A 23882-nucleotide genomic window follows, 5' to 3' on the forward strand; every position below is an offset into this window, starting at 1 on the left:
TAACTAAGCCACTGCAACCAGAGAATCGGAGGCCTGTGCCCAGTCTAATAAAGAAATGATCCTTTTAACATGATCTGTCGTATCACGCCGCATAATAAAACCATGTTGTCTCTTGGATACCAACAAGGGCATAAGATTATTTAGCCTGTTCGCAACAATTTTTGAATAGATTTTACTATCCGCATTGAGAAGAGATATGGGTCTATAAGATCCAATATCTACTTCGTTCTTCCCTGTTTAAAAAAAAAATACTATAATGGCCTCTGACCATGAGTCCGCAGGGCTACCCAGAAAGGATTGTTGACATACTTCCAGCAATTCATTTTTCAATACATTTCTAAAAGTACGATAAAACTCCAAAGGAATCTGATCTGGGCCCATTGCTTTACCCAGAGCTAATGCTAATATAGCTTTTTCCACTTCCTCCCACGTTATTGGGGCAGATAAAGATGTTTTCTGCGACTCAGTAAGTCCTGTGGTTGCAACTCCCTTCAGATAATCCCCCCCATCATGATCAGGTATCTCACTGAGCGGAGCACTATAAAGAAATTGACAACATTTTTGAAAGGACTCCAAAACCCCCTCTCTTGTTTCTTGAATGACCCCATTAGCGTCCATGATTTTACCTATATAATTATAAACAGCTTTTTGCCTTAGTCTTTTAGCCAATTCTTTACCACGATGCCTAAGTAATTTTGGATAGAGGCAAGATGGCGGCCGTGGTGCGGGCTGTGTAACAGCTCTGCTCCTTGCCCTGATTGTTGGAGAAGAGGACAGTATTGAATTGTTTCCCTTTCGAGGAGTTTATGATTGGGGAATATGAAGGGGAATGATACGGCGATTTGAATCGACAAAAGAAATGCTTTGCTGCAGCTAAAACGTGTGCACCGGGATCTCTCGCTTTTGCTGTCTTTTAAATATCCGGAGTTTTTTTCGAATGTTTGGCGGTGTCTCCCTTCCCCTCTTTGCTGCCAGAAAACGCAATGGTTGGAAGGCATTTACTGGCCAGAGCTGGAGAGAAGTTTTGATTCGCTTACCTGTTGTCTGTGCCTGGGGTGTCCGTCGGAGTGGGGCCGGCAGACACGGTGGATGTGTTCAGTGTAAGATGCCGCCGAAAGCAGCAACACAAAGCACGAAAACCCAGGCGGCTGCCATGGAGGATTCCACGGCGTGAGTGATTAATGAAGCGGCAGGCGGAATGGCCAGCGCCGGGTCAGTCCAGCACCCGATTAATGCCTCTCAGAAGAGTGGAGAGCGAGGTGGGAAGGAGAAAATCCGCACAGGAAAGTATGGAGTGAGAACGCTGCCGGAATTGTTTGGGAAACAGGCAGCCAAAAGAGATACTGTGTTGCAGTCCGAGCTGGTAGGGGAGCCCGGTTCTGATTTATCTGACATTAGTAACATTGTATCCAGCAGCCTTTATCCCCTTGCAGTGTGCTGTCCTGTTTTCTTCTAACTGCCCAAATTTAGCCATAACAGATGAACAGCCTGTGGAAAAAATCCAGCTTTCCTCTAATTTTGACAGGGGTATTCTGGGAGATGAAGTATCTGAAACTCCTTTGCTTGAAGAATCAACCGGTAATTCAGCTGATTTGATATCACAAACAGGTTAATCTGGGCTAAGTAAGGAAGTCTCATTACAGGCTAGCTCTGGCTCTCAAGAGGTCACCGATAATTTTTATTCCTTATCGGATTTCTCGTCAGACGAAAGCAGCAAAGACTGGAGTGAAAACGAAGCAGACAATAGTACGGAGAATGAAGCTGATTTAAGAAAAGACTCTCCTAACGTACCGATAATCACTGTGAAAAAAGCCAAGAAAGGAAAAGAGCGATCTACTAACTGTAATAGGCGATTATCTAGCAGTGATACGCCTAGTGGACCGATATTTTTAGGACTTACAAAGGCTGGGCCGGTTTCTGAAGTCGTCCCTAGGCTTGATATAGAAACTGATTCTATCACACAACCATTGGATCAGGAGATTACGTTGTCAACGATTTATAATACTATGCTGGGACACAGAGCTGAGATTAAATCAGAGAATGTTCGTATGCAAGCCACTTGTCGGAAAGTGCAAAACTCTATGCGGCGGGTAATTAAGATTTGTTCTGATATGGCTCTCAGAATGACTGAAGCAGAGTGAAGGATTTCTGCACTAGAAGATACTTTGGCTGCGCAGAAAACGGAATAAAGCACCATTAGAGAATATAGGGATGATGTAGTGTTTAAACTGGCAGAATTGGAAAATCAAGCTCGGAGAAAGAATCTCCGCATTTTAGGCATTCCGGAGAAAAAAGAAGAAGCTGATGTTCGGAAATTTGTGTGCGATTTGTTTGTAGAGGCTTTTCCGGAGTTGACTTCATGGGACTGGTCAATAGAGATTCAGAGGGCTCACAGGAGTCCTTTTAATGTTAGAAAAGCTAGGTTGGGGGATGAAGATAGACCACGTGCTATTCTGGTTCGATTTAATAATTTTTTGGCTAGAGAAGCCGTGTTTGGCCTTGCTAGACCTGATAAAAAGAGAGTGGCAAAAGATTGTAATCTTTTCGCTAGACCTGATTTTTGTAAAGAAACGGTCTTGAGGCGTTGGCACTTGCGCCAATTAATATCTGGATTTCAAGAGAAAGGTGCCACTGTATACTTGCAAAATCCCGCTACGCTTAAGGTCATGATTAAGGGCCAGACAAAGTTTTTCTATTCTGAAATTGCTGCTAAAGAATTTTTATATTCTTTGTAATTTGGGATCGAATACACAAGGGTTTCAATTTAAGGAGAGTTCAGTATAAACGTGTCTCAATAAGTCTGTCTTTTCTTGCAATCAGGGGAGGGAGGGCGGTAGTCCATCTTTTTAGGGCTTGTTTGTCCCTATGCCTCATATGGTGGGTTGGGTGGGGTGGGTGGGTGGTTCAGGGTATAGGGAATGGGGTGAGCGGGGGGTGACGGGCAAGGGGTGTTTGGAGGGTGAAAAATCATCGACAGCCTGGATATATCATTTTTTTGATCTTGCAAGTATTAAATTTTATGTTAAGATTATGCAAATACATTAACAATATATTACCTCAGCTACTTTAGTTATCCTTCCTCAAAATATGAGTGACTTTCGAAATGTTATTTTTGCAATATGGCCAGGAAATTAAAAATTTGTACGCTCAATATTTGTGGGCTAAATGACGTGAAAAAGAGAGATGTGTTGGCTAAATTTATTCAGATTATAAATGTTGATATACTTTGTTTACAAGAAACTCATGTTGCTTGGGCCAAAAGGGGATGTTTGAGTAAACTTGGATTAGAATTGGTTGCATGTTCTAAACAAACAGGGGTGAAGAGAGGGGTAGCAATTCTTATGAGACGAGGTTTAGGCGTATTTGTTAAATTGGCAGAAGATAAATGGGGGCGTTGGGTGATTAGTCTATTTCAGATTGGACAATTCAGATTTACGGTATGCAATGTATATGGGTCCAATTTGGATGATACGGAACTTATACATCTCCTTAATCTTGAACTAGCTCAATGGCCACAACCCCTAGTTTTATGTGGAGACATGAATATCCATTTGGATGCTAATTTTAATATAAGGATGACCTCTCTATATAATGGTAGGAAGCCACGTTTATTTACAGCGTTAAGGGATCTAATTATAGATCATGGTCTGTTTGATGTTTGGAATGCAATTCATGGAGATGATTCAGGGTATACTTTTTACTCAGCTCCTCATAACAAATTTGTGAGATTAGATTATTTTTTTGTTTCACTGCAATATTTAGGTAAACTTGAGTTAGAGATTTTGCCTAAACTTATATCTGACCATAACCCCTTAGTTCTTGAATTTGTAACTAAACCACAATTAGAGGTAGGAAATCACTCATGGTCCTTTGAACGGAGTTTGCTTCTGAACGAGGAATACTGTCAATTTATGCTCAAAGTGATACAGGAGTTCTTTTCAGTTCATAAAGGAACAGCATCTAACCAAACTATATGGGATGCATTTAAAGCCATAGTTCGGGGGGAAACCCTCAGCTTTTCTTTATCACGATGTAAAAATTTGATTGGCAAATATAAAAATGATTTTAAGATGGTTATGTTGGCCAAACATAAATTGGCTGAGGCAATTAGGTCTGGTGGGGATTCAGAATTGGCTCAAAGAGAACTTACTATTAATAGGGCTAGAGTATATTCTAATATAGTGGATAAAATAGCTTTAAAATATAAACAACATAAGGAGCAAGTATATGAATTTGGCGAGAAAACTGGATAATTTTGATTATTTACAAGCAGACAAAAATTCTCTGCACTGTATATTCATCAATTATAAACAGGTAAAAAAATCCTCACTGGAGTTAAGACCCTGTGGTGTCTTGCAATCTAACTCTAATATGTATCTGGTTTCCAACTGTCTAAGAAGAGCCTCACGGTCTCCACCTCTTCTTAGAGGGGGAATTGTGTCTACCCCAAAATATTTTAAGACACTCACATCTTTATCATGAAACTCTCCAAAATGCCTGGCAACGGGGTAAGCCTGATCACCATTAATTATTGCTCTCATGTGTTGGAGTATCCTTTTGTGCACCTGCAACTTGGTACTGCCAACATAACGCAGGCCACAAGGACACTCTACCACATAAACCGCAAAATCAGTTTTGCATGTTAGTTTTTTATCAATGCGTACAGGTTCCTTCTTAAATGGAGTTGTATATTCCAATCGATTTATCCCGTATTTACAGGCTTTGCAGGTGGAACACTTTCGAAAACCTTTGCTTGTGTCCAACCAAGTTACACTCGATCTCAACTCGGGACTGCTTTTCACTAAAGAGTTAATTATAGATTTAGCCTTCCTGAATGTAATATTGGGTGACTTTGTTAACTCACTACCCAATATCAGATCATTTTTCACAAGTATGCAGTTTTTATTCACTATCCTACGGATAGTCTTATGCTGGTTACTATAAGTCAGGATAAGTCTCGAGGGTTGTTCCATTGTGTTAGGTAACTTAGTAGCATTTGTGGTTTTACATACTAGAGCCTGTGATCTCTCCATTTTTTTTTCTATGTCTAGATGTATTTCACTCATAGAGTACCCCCTAGCTAAAAATCTCATTTTACTCTCATGTTGTGCTCTTGCACACTCTGAGTCAGTGCTACAAATCCTCCATATTCGCAGCATCTCCCCATATGGGATGCTGCGAATTAGGTGTGCAGGATGGTGGCTGGTAGCATGCAATAATGTGCTGCCAGATGTAGGTTTTCTAAACAATCTAGTTTCAAGATTATTGTTGACAACCATTATTTCAACATCCAAAAAGAAAATGAATTCCCTACTGATATGACCGGTAAAGTGTAAGTTTAGATTGTTAACATTGATCTGTTCCATAAAGTGGAGGGCACCCGCTTGGGTGCCCTTCCAAATTATGAACAGATCATCAATATACCGATACCAGTGCATAACATGATCAGATAAAACATCAGCAAACATGATTTTTAAAACCATTTCTTCCCAGTAACCCATATGCAAGCAGGCGTAGCTTGGGGAAAAGCAAGCCCCCATAGCCACGCCTCTTACCTGATGAAATACTTGATTTTGGAAAAGAAAATAGTTATGATCAAGGCAAATAGAAATCATGGACAACAGCATCTTATTGTGTTCATGAAACAATAGTGGACGAGTGTTGGAACTAACATCCGGGGGTAGCTTGGCTCGAGTGGGAAGGCCTATACCCGATAACATGTTGTGCTTGCATCACATTCATTTCACGCTTCAGCGGACCACCACCAAGAATGACGCTACACCAAGAAGTTAGAAAAGGTGGAAAAGCTTTATCTTTCCTTATTTCTTGTTTCTTTTGTCTTTCAGATCGAATCAATCAATGTTTGCTTATAACTCATTAGGGTCATATCATTCCATTGTTATTAGACTGACAGTATATCAGATTCACTAACGCCGTAAGTGAAGTCTGTAATCATAGCGTTACCCACAGCAATCACCTAGCACTTTGTATAGAGTTCACAGATTAAGCGCTGCACATAACAATGGCTTCGACGCTTCAAATTAAGTCAACCAACATTATTCTGCACACAGCGTTGTCATTGCTGTAAATAAGGTCAATAAATATTATGCTGCACAGGGCATTGACACTGCTTTAAATAAAGTCAATAAATATTATGCTGCACAGGGCATTGACACTGCTGTAAATAAAGTCAATAAATATTATGCTGCACAGGGCATTGATACTGCTGTAAATAAAGTCAATAAATATTATGCTGCACAGGGCGTTGACACGGCTGTAAACAAAGTCAAAAAATCTTAGGCTGCACAGGGCGTTGACACTACATTTGCGGACTGAATGTGTCTTAGTTCAGAGCCTGGCTGGGGGCTTCATACTCCACTCGGACCGAAACAAGGTTGTTTGGCTTGCCCCTAACTCCCACCAGACCCTCATCTCTTCAGTACCTGCCCCGCAGACTCAATGACGGGTGTTTCCCCTGTCCCTTCCCCAGGGGAGGGGCAGCTATGGGCCTCACTCGGGTCTCCCGCCCTCCCCTGGGGTTACCTTACTCTTTGGCCAGACATAGGCCCTTGCGTGAGCTCCTTGGCCTCCCGGCGATGTCCGGGCCGAGGGCCTTTCTCCCGTGACAGTTCGGCAAGAGGAAGGGTTGAAGTGCCATGGTCCGCTCCTCACTCGTCCTGGGTTCGCGCCCGCAGTCGCCTGAGCAACGCGACCTGCGAGAGCACAGCCCAGTCAGCAACCCGGGCAGCGGCGGGGGTGGCGTCTCGCAGCCCGCCCCCCCGTCACGTGATCTGATTACCAGAACCTCAGGCCTAGCGCGGCCCACAGGAAACCTCGGCGGCGCGCTCTCCTCACAGAGGACCGCGTTTCAAAGCACAAAGGCAGCAATGGGGCCCCAGTTCTTCTTACAAGCCCCTGATGACAGGAGGGATAGTCCAGCGGACCCCAGGCCACAGCGGTAAGGGTCTCCTTATGGAATCTCCAGCAGGGGTGGCTCAAGTTAAGGGGGTGATCTACAGCTCAGGGGCAATCAACCCAAACAGCCAGTTTTCCCGGATCTGTGGCGCTGGTCACGTTTCTACCTAGACCAGAACAGCTGTCAATTACAAGGTCTGGGATACTCCAGGGCTCCGACAGCAACAGGGTTATAGAGACTTTGGGCCAGTGATGGAACTTCCTATCCCTATTCCCTTTTTAAGTCCTGACTAGGCAAATAGCCCATAAAGTTGGCTTATTCCCCAAGGACAGAGGCTAGAGGCAGGGTCAGGTCACAAGGAAGGGGGCAGTGTCAACCGGGGGGGAAAAGCAGGCCCTAAGTACGGTCAATTCCCCCCTCTAGCACACCCACCTCCCCACTAAGGTGCCTGGCTCCTGACTACCTCACCTCACACTTACTACACAAAATGGCCGCCAACCCTCACCTCTAAATATAGCCTGGGCCCTGACTAGCCAGAGTGACCCAGAAGGTTCTGGAACCCCTCATGACAGCCTATGGCCCAGGTTCTGAGGTGACAGTTTAGGCCACCATTTTGTAGCGGAGACCTCATCCACCCTCCATTTTTGAGAAGCACCTTGTGCCTCACCCTCAATTAGTGAGAATGGGCACCCAGGGCCTCTAAGTCAACACCAAAAAGTGACTAGTAAACAGAAAAAATTGGAGGGTAAAGGGAAACAAATTGAGGAGGGAACAGCCAAAGGACTGGCAGGTCTAACAACGAGTATCTAAATAATACTTTATCACCTTAAGCCCATCTCTATGATTAATGCTTGTATATAGAGATGATACATCAAGCGAGATTAAGAGATACTCATGTTGCCATTTGATGTTTGTCAATTTTCTCAGTAGGTCGCTCGTATCTTGCACTTAGGAAGGAAGACTTTTTACAAAATCCTGCAGATAAAAGTCAACAAATTTAGATACATTTTCCAGTATGCTTTTGCAGGCTGAAATTATCGGTCTGCCTGGTGGAATTTTTACATCTTTGTGAATTTTTGGTATAAAATATACCACCGGCATGACAGGGTGATCATTCTTTAAATATCTAAACTCATCATCAGTGAGGAGACCAGCACTTTTCAACGCAATCAAGTTAGTGTACAGTAAATTAAATGAGGATTTGACAACCAACATGGTACTGCAGTGATAGCAATCTCGATAATTGAGTTGTTTCAATGCTTCATCCATATAGAGATAGCGTGGCCACAACACCACATTTCCTCCTTTGTCTGCCTGTCGAATAATGATATCCTAATTGGCTTGCAATTTCTTCATAAGTTGATAATACACATTGTCTTGCTTTGTGTAGTACTTAGTGGTGGACAACAGCTTAGTGTATAAACTTTTGAGCTCTTGAGTCACTTTATCATTAAACACGTCAATATTGTCCCTTAGCATTATTGGACAGAACTTTGACTTAGGTTTAAATTAAGTTTTCACTGTTGTTAAAAGCATAGCCTGTTCTTGACTAGTTCTTTGACTGATGTTGTCAGAATCACACTGGAGACAAATAAGATCATTCAATAGGTCTGTATCACCTGCTGTTAGTATCGATGGACTGAGTGCATCACTTGTTGGAATTGATTTAGGATTTGATTTACCTGGTCCTTGCAGTAGTTGATATTTACGCAATTTTAACTTTCTTATGAACCTATATAGATCAATTCGTGTTTGTGAATAATTGAAATTACATTGTGGGCTGTATGACAAACCAAGAGACAAAATCTTATGTTCTTCTTCACTGAGTTTCATTGTTGACAAGTTGATCACAGTCGTTGCAGGAAATCCAACTTCCTGTGTCATTTCTAGCGATTCCATTGTTTGGTGCGCTTCTTGGTGTATTTTCTTGCGCCATTGGTTGCACCGTCTTCTCTCACCGCGTTTTCTGTTATCCCTTTGCTGTTTTGAACATTTTGGACACGTGGGCGTAGAGTTTGTTTTCTGTCCTGGTGCAGGCAATCGACTTCCTGCGCCAGGGAAAATTTGGTAAACCACAACCTCTGTATGCGTAATTGCTCAATATCAGATTCGCTGTCAGGAACTGTGCTGAGGTCTGAGGCTGAGGTCACAGGTACAATCCCAGTGCTGGTCGATGCTATGTTTGGGACAGTGGGCGCCACTTTGCGTAATGATTTAACTTGATCAAATTTCTTTGCAAAAGTGAACACCTGACCGTGTTCATAATCTAGTTTATCGCGTTGGAATTTGAACGCTTTTCGTTTTTTTATCATGTCTTCTTCACTTTGCAGACGTGTTGTCATTTCGTCCCGATATTTTCTCAATGTGGCCGAGTCATCAAATTTACTGATCTCCTCATTAACTTCCTCAATCTTAGTTTGGAGTGCCTGCCGGTCACTTTCAGCATATTTAAGAAGGATCTTCTCCACAAGTCTCCGTGAGGAATCTAAATTGGTCTCAGCCCATTCTGCCAGTATACGGGGGTCAGGATTCTCATATCTAGGAGCTACCATAATCCTCAAACTACATGGAATCCTGCCCACCTCCAAATAGCGGGAGAGAGAACGGTGTTCCCACCACTTAGCCTGCTTGGATTTCATAAATTTTTCTAGTTTTTTAAATGATTCTTTTATATTAGGGCTATGCTCGAGTGCGCCACTTGCTTGTAAAATAATAGTCTTTTTCCCACTTGGGGTATCATCAAACATATCTTGGGCCGCTGCCTCACGGCTTTTCAGCGCGTCCGCGGTCATGGTGAGATATTGGGGGCAAAATGATAGTCCTAATGTATGAAGTGAATTAATTAACCAGAACAATTTACGGACTCCTACCTCCCTCAGAATGTTGAAAACCGCTGCTGAAGTCAGCCGACCATTGCCGCATTGTTGATTCCGCTGTAGAAGTCTCCTTGTAAGAGTCCTTTGATCCCAACGATGTCGAGAAAACGCTTCTTGCCGCACTGCCCAAACAACGGAGAAGGGGTTCCGCACAGTATCGATGAAGCCACTCGTTAAAAGTATTCCAATTGCTCGTCCTGCACACCATTCCTTTTTGTGGAAAACAGACGATACGGACCCAAATTCGTAGTGCTATAATTTATTTTCGTTTAACGCCCAGCACCAACCGCCATTCCGTGTTTCGGTATCACACATACCTTGATCACATGACACGCTTTCGTTTTCCTGAGTGCTATATATATATATATATGTATATATGCATATGTATATCTATATATACGTATATATATATGTGTGTGTGTGTATATATGTGTGTATATATATATGTGCAGATATATAAATATATATATATATATATATGTATATTCACTGAAAAAACCATAGGTTTTATGCATGTTATAGTTAGGAATTGGCATTTAAAAAACCTTTGAAATTCACTGAAAAAACTATAGGTTTCATGCAGGTTATAGTTAGGAATTGGCATTTAAAAAACCTTAGAAATTCAATGAAAAAACCATAGGTTTCAGGGGCGTTATAGTTAGCTGGACATTTCCCTCATACAAAACCCTAGAAATTCCCCTGTTATAGTTAGATCAGCTAACTATAACTCGCGCCCCCCCAATGCACTGCTGATGACGTCACATATTACATCACTCATGACATGGTCAATGACATCACTGATGACATCACTCGCGCACGGCAAGTCATGTGATTTAGAAGCAAAACTTTTCATTGGTTTATAGTAGTTTCAGGTCATGTGATTAAGAAACAACACTTTTCATTGGTTTATAGTAGTTTCAGTTCCAGAAACTTCCAACACCACACCCACTCCCCTCATTATGTCTTCTGATTCCCTGGGAGAAGGAGCTGAGCAGCTTTTCCAGTACTCCAGTACTTGAGAATGGCAGAGCAGCAGTCATCTTCTGGGAGTGAGCAGGAGACCCTTGTGAGACAGAGGAAACAGAAAGACTCTTTTATCTGGCAATTTTTTAGATTTCCAGAGGGGCAGAAGAAGGTGAATGCTCCAAAAGTCACCTGCACTATTTGTGGAGTTGTCTTATCAAGAGAACATCCTAAAAAGAAATACTCTTTTAGTATTTTCACTATGATCAGGCATGCTAAAGGAGTACATTCTGTGGCTTTTGCTCGAGCTGCTAGAGACAACCCTCCAACAGCTCAGCCAAGCACATCCGCAGCAGCTCAGCCGAGCACATAATCGGCAGCTCAGCCGAGCACTTCATCTGCGGCGGCAGCTTCACCTGCTTCTGTTCCTCTGGATATACACCCTCTGTTCAAGAGGGTGCATATACGGTGCAATGCGTGCAATGCTCTTCTCTCTTATGGGGACACCAGCATTCCCCTAATAGAGAGCAAGATACAGCAGCACACATGCGGCACTCCATAATTTTTTTCATTTTTTTGTTCCTCTGTTCCTCAATTAACACAACGGCTCTTTTTAGAGCCACCTAACATCTTAACACTTAAATTTGATTTTTAATTCTATTTTTTTTATTTTTTTTCCGCCGTGCGCGCACATCGTGACGGTGCGCACGGTGCGCGCACGGTGCACGCACCCCGCGATTTAAAAAACATTTTTTTTTCACCATTCAGGGTTCTTCAGGGGCCCCCTGACAAAAGCTAGGGGGTCAGGAACTCTGTACCCTGCCCCCTTTTCACGTTCTCCACCTTTCTTTTTCACTGTCACACACAAAATGGCGGACAACACTTCCTGATTTCGACCGATTCGAATGTTGACTGACATGTAACCACCAATCACAATTACGCTCGCGCACGTTAAGGTGCGCGCACGATGCGCGCATATAGATTTATATATATATATATATATTCACTGAGGTTTCACACACGTTATAGTTAGGAATTAGCATTTAAAAAACCTTGCAAATTCACTTAAAAAACCATAGGTTTCACACATGTTATAGTTAGGTGGATATTTCACTCGTAAAAAACCAATGAAATGTCCACGTTATAGTTAGTTTAGATAACTATAACTCGCGCGCCCGCAATCCACTGCTGATGACGTCACATATTACATCACTCATGACATGGTCAGTGGCATCACTCATGACATCACTGATGACATCATCCTTGTGATAGAGTGGCGGCCGCGAGAGTTATAGTTATCTGAACTAACTATAACGGGGGAATTTCATTGGTTTTTTACGAGTGAAATATCCACCTAACTATAACATGTGTGAAACCTATGGTTTTTTAAGTGAATTTGCAAGGTTTTTTAAATGCTAATTCCTAACTATAACGTGTGTGAAACCCATGGTTTTTTCAGTGAATATATATATACATATTTCCTAATTGTGAATCGCAAAAATACACAATTAGTAAATCGCAAACTGACTTTTTTGTACATCTGGCTCTTTGAGTTTATTGCTACCTCCATATTGGAGTCTGCAAGGGCATTCCAACACATATAAAGCGTAGTCTGTTTTGCAGTTGAAGATAGATAGATAGATAGATAGATAGATAGATAGATAGATAGATAGATAGATAGATAGATAGATAGATAGATAGATAGATAGATAGATAGATAGATAGATAGATAGATAGATAGATAGATAGATAGATAGATAGATAGATAGATAGATAGATAGATAGATAGATAGATAGATAGATAGATAGATAGATAGATAGATAGATAGATAGATAGATAGATAGATAGCAAAACCATACCCTTTCAGGGATATAGTGAAGCATAAAGCATGCAAAAAAAAAGAGAGAACTCTGGGTAGTTCCCAAGTTTAGGTGGAGAGCAGCTCCTGTATAGCGCACCCTACAACACCAGCGATGCTCTAAATTTGCTCACTTCAAATGTCTGCTGTTCTATCAAAGTCTTTAAGTTTAGGATTAGCACAGTGCCATCCATGCCAAGATAGAAAGTGACAAAATATTATGCAATTTCTATAGCAAAGAATTAAAGCATAGGATTAGCAGCCTGTCATCCATGCAGAGCAGTAAAATGACAAAAGCATTTTAACACTCCAGGCACAGTGTTATAGCTTTGAATTGGTAAAATACCAACCAAGCCCACCTGAAATGAATAAAAGCAAAACCTGACATTTGTTTTGCTATCATTATAGCTCTACAGAGAGCCAATAGGTAGTTATAATTAGGATGTAGTTTCCATAGGAAGAGCGCTTTTTTCATTCTCCAATATCTTTGGTGTCTTTTGATAAATCCTCGCAAAATTTTCAAAACTAGTCTGCCACCCAATTTAGCTGCTGTTTTGATATTTTTGGGGTGATCCATCAAGCGGGCGCCAAGAAAAAGGAGGAGGTGCCCAAACACATTTTCCCCATGTTTATTTCCTTAGGAACTTTAGGCTCAAATGGCTGAAGGGAATTACACCAAATTTGGCAGGAAGGTAGATGTTGATCCAGAAAGAGCCCTTTTTGTGATTTGGTGCAAGTCCGTTCAGTAGTTGTAGAGTAATTTGAAGAAATGTTCAGTTGTATATCTAGGGATGCGGAGGATCCGCCACCCCTCACAATCTTGTGTTGAGATCTGATTGACTGCCAACACTTTAAACCAGGAAGTATTGGCAGCCATCTTGTAACTCAGTTGAACTGAGTCACAGAAAAAAATGTCAGGAAAAAAGAAAAAGAGGCAGGGTGGAAACTAAGCCTGAGCGGAGTATGCGGAGAGTGCCACGGAGTTTTAAAAGAACTCTGTGGGACTCCGCTCCGCCCCAGTCCCACCGGAATGTTTTTTAAAGGGAAAAAACCCACTTACCTTCTCTCTCTCTTCTGCGGGATGCCCTCCTCGTTGCCGCAGTGTCTCCTCGTTGCCGCCGTCCTCCTCCTCGTTGCCGGTCGCAAGCCCCTACGTTTTACGCCTTGCGTGAACTGCAATATACAATATACAAACCTATGACACATCTTACTTGTTATGTCTTTTGTATAGCACATGATTAATTCATTGATTTTCGGAATCTTTGGAGCATATGAGTGTCACCTCTTTAGTATGCAATTTTTGCCTGAATCTGCAGATTTGTCTGCAAATGTTTTTAGAATTGTGTGTTTATGTTGGGGTCAATGTGCGTATATTGAAAATATACTTTATGCAGCAATGTGTATTATCATAAACTACATTTTAAATGCAAAACACACTGTAAGGATAATAAAAATGATGTTCTTTTCTTTTTTTATTACATTGAAAACTATTGAGTAAGTTTAACAAGACACATATAAACTAAAATGAAGGTCTTTGATGACCAGGATCTGCATTTACAAGGTGATTATCACATACTGGGAAAGATTCATTGGTACCTGAATCAAGAATGGGCCTGTAAGGGTGAGTGTGTCAGATGTGCTGACTAATGATCTAGGAACAGCATTTTAATTGTGAATGCAACATTTCTTACCAGCACTGGGAGAAAGATAACAGCCCTTATTAATGAAGGAATTTCGCCACTGATGCGTCACTTTTTTGTGACGCTGCGGCGGCATAAACAATGTGACACACTGACCCTTATTTACAAAGTGATGCATTTAGGTAGATGCATCACTTTGTAAAGGCCTGCGCTATGTTATACCTGCATCAGGCATAATGTATGCAGGGTGGGTGTTCCCCTGTGAAAAAGTCTTGTAGAAGGGCGCAGAGAAATTTATGAAATTTCACTGTGCCCACTACTACAACTTACCTGTTTCACAATCCTTACTCCTGCTTCAAGCAGCCGTAAGGAGTGACACAGGGCTTTTCACATGGGACTCACCTATGTGTAATGTCACATTGCTGGATTTGCGTCAGCTATCCAACACACTCCAGCAATAGGTCATTTTTGTGACACCAGATACGTCAAGTATTCTGACATATCCGTAAATCCCTGCTCCATAGAGCACCATATTGTAAATACGGCGCATCCATGGTGTCCTAAGGATGGCGCTATGAAAAGTGACGGATCACTGATTTGGCCAGCGATGCACCGCTTTACATAAATGAGGCCCTAAATGTTTTGTTTAACTTTATGATTTGTATATAGCTGCACATTTTTACACACATTAGGAATGTTTTCACTACCTTCGTTCTAATATAAATTATTTTTGAAGGACTGTTTGGTTCTGATTTTGATAACTGTTGGCGTTTGGTGCAATGTGTTGAGATGAAGAGATATATTTTATCATTTTCTTATTTTAATATTTTTGTTTTTATTTTGTCACTTTAATTTTTGTTTTTTAAAATAATGTCTCGGAAATATTTGTTATTTTAAATTTAATTTTCTTCTTTTAGTTATAATACTTACTTTTGAGTATGTCTTTCTTGGACTTGTCAGTTTCAGGTGTCTGTGGCTTGATTCTTTTATCCCTTTTCTTCCATTTTAGCTTCTCTTAGTGAGTGTACTTGTTTTTTGAAGATGCAAATGTATAATGTAGTTTTAGTTATTTATTTAACCTACTTTATTTTAGTTTTTTTGTTGGTACTAGGTCATGTTATTTAAAAAAAAATGCTTTGTGAGTTGAATTGAGTATTTCAATGAAGTATAGCAATCTTCGTACGTGAAACTTCCATCTGGCAAAGTGGTGCTTTGCACCACTGGTAGCATTTTAGGATGCATTTTTATTGTGTTTTTATGTCCTTTTTATATATAACTGTTTTTTTTATTGGGAAAGTGTTTCTATTCATTAACTGTTTAAAAATGTAATTTCATAGGTTGTTCTGTCATTGGTTTGAATTTGTTCTAATCATTTACAGTAAAAGCTTATCTGCAGTTTCATTTTAAATGTAAAATATTTTTAGGTTATCTATATAATGTGTTCATATGTATCAATATATTTATATATACTATGTGATTCTGAGCATTTAGTTAATATATAGATTTTATTAGCGTTGAAAGTTTTGTTTTAATGGTTATTGTTTGGTTTCATTAGTTCTACTTTAGTCACAATTTTGTGCGTTTCTTTGTTTTTGTTTTCCATATGGTTGAATTTTAGATATTTATTCTAATATATTTTGTTATCTGCATATGTGGTTTTCTTGTTATAAGTAGAGGTTCACAATTCTTTTGTTGTCAATATTCGTCGTTCACGCTGTTTTTTGCACCTTTGTGTCACTGCGCCGTCCACTTCTCACTAGCACGCTCAGTGCCCACCTTGTGTGTTATGGTCATTGTATAAATATATGTACTTACAGAATTACAGAATTATAAAATTTGACTCTCTTTACCTCACCACGACGCTGTGGTCTCCCCTCCTTTGTTCCCCTCCCCACATGTGATTGAATTCACCGCTTGTAAATTGTCCTCTCCTAAATACTCTCCAGTTGAGACATTGTTCTTAGCTGCAAAGGGAGCCCATGCTTACTGGAGCAGCCAGTCTAAAGTTACAATGTACAACAGTGGACTTTCATTTTGTGTATATATTTGTAATTTTGCCAAATTGTATGTAGTTACTTGAAAGCAAATGATGCATATTGCGGACACAGATTGTTCCAAAGTGAGATCATTATTTACTATATTGTAAATGTTAGGACCTTTTTGTCAGCATATGTTCAAAAGATTATTGTTACCTGTTATGTGTTTGTATTTTTGAAAATGTGTTGGCGGGAGAACCCTTCAGAACTCACTTGCAGTAGTTGGGCTCGCCTAGTGCTCTTGATTTCTATGCATGGCAGGAGGACTCGACTGAAATGGCTACCAGGTCTGCTTTTGGATCCCAGGTCAGCCATGGAGATTGAGAATTATTCTAAGTTCTAGATATACAAGAAAACAATTATACTTTTTAGTTATGCCCAAATTACCATGAATGAACTCAGTATCACCCAGGAATCTTCTAAAGGGATAACTTGAAATACCATAATTGCCCACATTTATGCCAACTCCACAAGATCTAATAAAAAGAAAGAACAGAAGAAAAGAAAAGTGAAACATTTTAAAGTTGGAAAGGAAGGAGGTGCATGTTTTGGATGAATGGTCAATTTCAAAAGATAAGGGATGTGACCAGGAAGAGAGATGATGAGGATCAGCAAGATTTTCAAAAACTTAACATTTAAAATGAGATGACCCAACTCCTTATGTAAAATCTCTGCTACAGAGCTTTCCCAAAAAAAAATACCAGCTTGATCTAAAATAAGCTAATGCTGTCTGGGTTAATGCATCCACTGCAAGGATAAGTGTTTACCCTATGGTCACAGAGTTTAATCCTGGACGGCTTCTCAAACATTCATCCCCATAATGTTGATAACATTTGTACAGTTGTTAGGCTTAATAAACATCTAATAGATAGCACCAAACTTTCTCTATGTGAATGTAGGTGCCAGATGGTTGACCTAGCTTGACTCATGACATTCAATCTAGCTTGATATGTAAACATTTGATTCTCTAAACCTCTAGTTTTCTGACATTTTTGTTTTGATCTGAATGTAAAATTAAGCACCCTCACTCCAAACTTATTTTCTAGTGGCACTAAAAAATATTTTATGCATAGATTTGAAGCTATAAACCAAACTTAGGAACTCTAATGTACCTTCATTAGGGAATAATAAAATAACTAAAATAGATGGTCGAGATATTAATTGGAGAGAATGATCATTGAAAGGAATGTTCAAAGTAAAACAACTAAGTACTAAATAGGAAAAATATTAGTTGCCAAACTATGGAGTACATAGGATGTAAATGATATAGAATTGTGTTGTGTCCCAAAACTGAAAGGAACTAAAAATAGTGATCTGAATCCCTCTATTCTAGATCTCATTTACACATTAGGTAAAGGTGGGCATATGGTCACCACACTCTACTTGAGACATCTAGCTAAATATAAATATACCAAACTAACCACAGCTACACACACTACATGGTAATCCGAATTTGATTCAGACCAAACTGTACTAATTTGGCCAGTAGTCTGTGCCTCTTCTTCAAGAATAAAACAACCCCTTCTTTAGCTGAAAGAAAGAACCACCTTCTCCATAGAAGAAATTGGACCCCACTACAGCTTCATTAGTTGAATCTCCGAGGCAATCCCTTATGATGGATCTGCAACCTGGACACAGATGAGCTGGCTCATATGTTGTTCTACCATTCGATGCTAAAGAAATTCTGAACAAAAATCTTTACATTTATAGATGTGATCCTAAACATCAAACTCTCTTATTGCTTTTTTAATCTTTTTCCCTGGTCCATGTGGTTCTAATTGTTTGAATACAAATGATAATTACCTTTGTGACTTACTTCTCAACTTAAATTGTTTTTGCAAATGGAAATCTGCTTCAAAAGTTTCCTTTCAGAGGAGCGGATGGCATTGCTCTTAAACAACCTCCCTGAACAACTACTACTCGTTCCATTAGTGGAAATCTAGACTACTATCTTAAAACAATCCAAGCCACCAGGAATTTGGAAAGTATCTAAAATGTATCTGTTATACCTGCATTGGATCTTGTATCAATGTCCTTCACAACAAAGCTAAATTCTTCATTCCTTCCTTTTCCAGTGATTTAAACTGTTTTTTTATGTCTTCCCAAAAATATGAATAGTGGAAGGCACATAACTGTGATCATAAACATATGACCCTGTTCTATCTCTTTTCTATTTATCATTCCTGCTTTTCTCCGCTCTAATCTCAAAGAGTTAATGATATATTTTTTCTAGATGTCATGTAAACTCACTGTGTGAGTGGCATATACGAGCCTTGAATTCTGGTACCTAATCTTATGTGTATTTTGTTTCTTTCACGTAATAAAATACTTTGAAATAAACAAAAATAAATATCATATAGCACCAAAGATCCTCTAGGTGAATGTTGAGTTTCCAGATACATATTATTCTTTTCTATCTAACATATTCTGGCAAGAGTGTGTTAATATTGAAAATTCACCCTTAAAAGCCTAATCTCTCTCATGCAACTGAAGCTGCTGTTTTTCAAACATTGTGGTGCTTGGCGTTTTCCTCCTATAGCTCTTCTTTTGTTATTATGTCCCCCCCTCTTTCTCACTTTCGTTCTTTATTTTATTTCAAATTGCTGCATGTTATTGTTGAAATTCATTTTTGCATTTATCATAATCTAACCATTCGTTGGTGTTTTTCAGAGGCCATCTATACAAATCTGAGTGTGATTCCTAAATCCAGAAATGAAGGTATTTCTTGCTGCTTGCCAGTAACTTCATTAAACTGTGTCACTTGTTATTATAATATTGACATGTCATATGAATGTGAGGTTTTCCTAACAGTAGTGTGCAAGAGAAAAGCAAAGGTTATCATACATGTGCTTATGACTTTTATTCAGACTCTCCAGTTTTTAGTGATTTTGTGAATGCCTAATACAGGCAATTTCCGATGAAAAAAAACTGTGTCCCCTTGGTGTTTGTTTTCTCTTCTCATTTCTTGAAAATGTAGTTTGTCTTTTGGCTCTGAGCATTTAACAAAAAAAGAGATCTTTGGGTTTGTATCCAGCAAGCACTCCTTGATCAGGTTGAGCTAACACTGACATGCTACTCTTTGGGTGGTCAATTTATGCCCACCAATTTCAAACTCCCCCAGCCGCCATTGAGTACCTCATCATGTCAGAGCTACAGGGTGCTGGGAGTTTGATCCTAGTGGCAATAGATAGACAGAACTAAACTCCTAAACAGATGGATTGCAACTAAGAAAAGGCATGAGGCACTATCCCTTTTCCTTGTTGCTACAAGCAATGAATCTCCTGGCACCCTGAATTCAATCAATCAATCAATCAATCAATCAATCAATCAATCAATCACTAGATTTATAAAGCGCGCTACTCACCCGAAGGCTCTCAAGGCGCTGGGGGGGTGGGGGGGGGGGGCGCTACTGCTCTTGAGCTGTTTCCTGAAGGAGAGATGGTTCTTGGCCAGACGTAGGTGGGTGGGGAGGGAGTTCCAAGTCTTAGCCGCCAGGTAGGAGAAGGATCTTCCTCCGGCGGTGGTCTTGTGGAAGCGTGGGACGGTGGCGAGGGCGAGGCTGGTGGAGCGGAGCTGGCGGGTGGCCGTGTAGAATGTGAGTCGGTTGTTGAGGTATGCGGGCCCATGTTGTGGAGAGCTTTGTGTGCGTGGGTGAGGAGCCTGAACGTGATCCTCCTGCTGATGGGGAGCCAGTGCAGGTCTCTCAGCTGGGGGGAGATGTGGCTGAAGCGGGGGGTGTCCAGGATAAGTCATGCAGAGGCGTTCTGTATGCGCTGGAGTCGCTTCTGTAGTTTGGCTGTGGTTCCAGCGTAGAGGGTGTTGCCGTAGTCCAGACGGCTGGTGACGAGGGCCTGCGTGACCATCTTCCTGGTGTCTGTGGGGATTCACCGGAAGATCTTTCGGAGGGTGCGCAGGGTGTTGAAGCAGGATGATGAAATGGCGTTGACTTGCTTGGTCATTGTGAGCGAAGAGTCCAGGATGAAGCCCAGGTTGCGTGCATGGTCCGTAGGCTTTGGGGCGGAGCCCAGGGCGGGGGGCCGCCAGGAGTCGTCCCAGGCGGAGGGGGAGGTTCCCAGGAAGAGGACTTCCGTCTTATCGGAGTTCAGTTTCAACCGGGTGAGCTTCATCCATTCCGCGACGTCTTTCATTCCTTCCTGGAGGTTGGCTCTGGCGGTGGCGGGGTCGTTGGTGAGGGAGAGGATCAGCTGGGTGTCGTCGGCGTAGGAGATGATGTTAAGGCTGTGTTGGCATGCGATGGCTGCGAGGGGGCTCATGTAGACGTTGAAGAGGGTGGGGCTGAGCGAGGATCCTTGCGGGACACCGCAGATGACTTCGGTGGCCGAGGACCGAAACGGGGGAAGACGGACTTTCTGTGTTCTACTGGCGAGGAACGAGGTGATCCACTCCAAGGCCTTTCCTTGGATTCCTATGTTGCTGAGGCACTGTATCAGGGTGCGGTGACATACGGTGTCGAAGGCTGCCGAGAGGTCCAGGAGGATGAGGGCGGCTGTTTCCCCGTTGTCTAGCAGGGACCTGATGTCGTTGGTGGCTGCGATGAGGGCGGTCTCGGTGCTGTGGTTAGCTCGGAAGCCGGACTGCGAGAGGTCGAGGGATCCGTTAGTCTCGAGGAAGGTGGAGAGCTGCTTGTTGACGATCTTCTCGATGACTTTGGCCGGAAACGGGAGGAGCGAGATGGGTCGGAAGTTCTTGAGGTCCGTCGGGTCCGCGGTGGGTTTCTTCAGGAGGGCGCTGAGCTCGGCGTGTTTCCAGCTCTCTGGGAAGGTGGCGGATGCGAAGGAGTTGTTGATGATGTCCCGGAGTTGGGGTGCGATGACGGAGTCGGCTCTGTTGAAGATGTGGTGTGGGCAGGGGTCGGTAGGGGAACCGGAATGGATGGTGTTCATCGTGTGGGTGGTGTCTTTGGTGCTGACCGACGTCCAGGTGCGGAGGGTGGTGGTAGGGGGCGCCGGATCGGTGGTAGGGTGCGTGGTATGTGCGCCAAAGCTGTTGTGTATGTCGGCAATCTTGCGGTGGAAGAACGAGGCGAGTGAGTCGCAGAGGTCCTGCGAGGGTGTGATGTCGTTGTTGCAGGCGCTGGGGCTGGAGAGCTCTTTGACGATGCTGAAGAGTTCCTTGCTGTTGTGGGAGTTGTTGTCCAGTCGTTCTTTGAATGTGGTCCTTTTGGTGGTGCGGATCAGTTGGTGGTGTTTGCGGGTGGCGTTCTTGAGGGCTGTCATGTTTTCTGCTGTTTGGTCATGGCGCCAGGCTTTCTCAAGGGTGCGGCAGGTTTTCTTGGAGATTTTGAGGTCGTTTGTGAACCAGGAGGCTTTCTTGCTGCCGTGTCTGCTGGGGGGGTTCTTCAGTGGTGCGAGGTCATCGGCGCAGTTGGTGAGCCAGTGTGTGAAGTTGCGGGCTGCTTCATTGGGGTCCTTCGTGATGGTGGGGGGGTTCTGGCTGAGGGAGGTGGTGAGCTGGTCGGCGGTGATCTTGCTCCAGCTTCTGCGGGGGACCTGTTGAGGGTGGTGGTGGGTTGTGGTTCTCATGAAGTTGAAATGGACGCAGCTGTGGTCCATCCAGTGTAGTCCGGTGGAATGGCTGAAGGAGATGTGCTTGCTGGAGAAGATGGGGTCGAGCATGTGGCCGGCGTAGTGGGTCGGGGTGTTCACCAGTTGCTTGAGTCCGAAGTTGGCGAGGTTGTCCATCAGGGTGGCGGTGTTGCTGTCATTGTTGTTTTCCAGGTGGAAGTTGAGGTCTCCTAGGAGGATGTAGTCTGACGAGGTGAGGGCGTGCGGGCTGATGAAGTCTGCGATGGCTTCGCTGAATTGTGCACGTGGTCCCGGGGGTCTGTAGATGAGGGTGCCTCTGAGGGTGGTCTTGGGGTTGGTGTGTATCTGGAAGTGAAGGTGTTCGGCGCCGGTGAGGGTGTCTTCGGCGTTGGTCGTGATCCGGATGGTGTTCCTGTGGATGATGGCGATGCCTCCTCCGGTTTGGTTGACGCGGTCCTTCCGGGTGATCTTGTAGCCATCCGGGATGGCTATGGCGATGTCAGGGGCTGAGGAGGCGTTTATCCATGTTTCTGTGAGGAAGGCGATGTCTGGTGAGGTTGTGTCGAGAAGGTTCCAGAGTTCGATGGCGTGCCTGTGGACGGAGCGGGTGTTGAGTAGGATGCACTTGAGGTGATCGGTGCTGGAGTCTGGCTTGGCGGTTGGGGTGCAGGTGAACTTGCAGGTGTGGCAGGTGAATGCTCCGTGGGTGCGTTTCGGAGTGGCTTGGTAGCATGCTGGCTGTCGGTCGGTGTTGAGTGCGTGGAGGGTGGCGGCGTCGTATCTCTGTCGGCTTGGCTGGTTCTGGCGAGGTTCAGGGGTCCTGGCCCTGGGCGCAGTCCAGGCGCGGACGGGCTTGACTTTGGCGCGCCTTCGGCACACCAGCGGCGCGCCCGCTGCATGCGGCCACGCAACGGTTGCCATAAGAGGGAGGGAGGGGAGGGGGGTTAGCTGGGAGGCGGGAGGGAAAATCCAATAGGAGCAGGGGGTGGGGCCGCACAGGAGGCAGCGGCAGGAAGACAGAGCGAAGGAACCAAGAGGTGCGAACACTGGCTGGAACAGGCACTCAGGCACACGGGGTACAGAAGTAAGAAAAAGGGGCGGGCAGGCACTCAGACACACGGGGTACAACAGTAAGAAAAAAGGGGGCAGGCAGGCACGCAGGGTACAAAAGTAAAAAAGAGGCAGAAGAAGGCAGGCCAGGCGGCGATCGAGCAGAGCGCTGACCTGGGGGAAGAGCAGGCGTCAAGGCGGGCAGGCAGGCGGAGCTGCAGCGGTGGGGAAGTGACCTACCCGAGGGTCAAGGGTCACTGACTCCGCCGCGCAGCGGTCGCCATAAGAGGGAAGGAGGGGACGAGGGGCCAGCTGGGAGGCGGGAGGGAAAATCCAATAGGAGCAGGGGGGCGGGGCCGCACGGGAGGCAGCGGCGGGAAGACGGAGCAAAGGAACCAAGAGGTGCGAACACTGGCTGGAACAGGCACTCAGGCACACGGGGTACAGAAGTAAGAAAAAGGGGCGGGCAGGCACTCAGACACACAGGGTACAAAAGTAAGAAAAAGGGGGCGGGCAGGCACTCAGGCACGCAGGGTACAAAAGTAAACAAGCATTTACAATGCAACAGGTCTCGCATTTGTAAATTTTAGAGCTATCGTACACTAAAACTACGGACCCAAATCACTCCATTCCAATGCTCGCAAGACTCCAAGATTACATCAGGTGTGATAATGTAATGTTAGCACGTATTTGTTATCTTAGCTCATCCTGCTATCCTTACACACTTGGAATATATTATGACATTTATTCAGAATTAATAAGGGCAGAAGTTACAACTAAAAAAACTGCCTGCAGCACTGAGCCCATATACACTATAAGACGAGCATATTTTCAAATACAAATGCTGAGTTTTAAGCACGACGGCGTGCTTGTCTACAAAATCAGGAATTTTCACGCTCGCTGCTAACATTAGCTGCAATAGTAATTACGACCCAAATCACTCCATTCCAATGCTCGCAAAACTCGCAGATTACATCAGGTGTGATAGTATAATGT

At 43.1% G+C, this 23882-nt stretch overlaps 1 protein-coding gene across 1 annotated transcript in view; it reads left to right on the forward strand.

Moving 5' to 3' along the window:
* LOC146812913 (killer cell lectin-like receptor subfamily G member 1) overlaps positions 1-23882 on the forward strand; it is a 145398-nt gene that overhangs the window by 10585 nt on the left and 110931 nt on the right. Inside the window, exon 2 of the mRNA XM_085614645.1 lies at positions 18961-19008. Within this exon, the coding sequence (XP_085470771.1) occupies positions 18961-19008 (48 nt within the window). The remainder of the gene's footprint in view (positions 1-18960; positions 19009-23882) is intronic.

This window comes from Triturus cristatus, chromosome 7, assembly GCF_964204655.1.
Source record: "Triturus cristatus chromosome 7, aTriCri1.1, whole genome shotgun sequence".
NCBI lineage: Eukaryota > Metazoa > Chordata > Amphibia > Caudata > Salamandridae > Triturus > Triturus cristatus.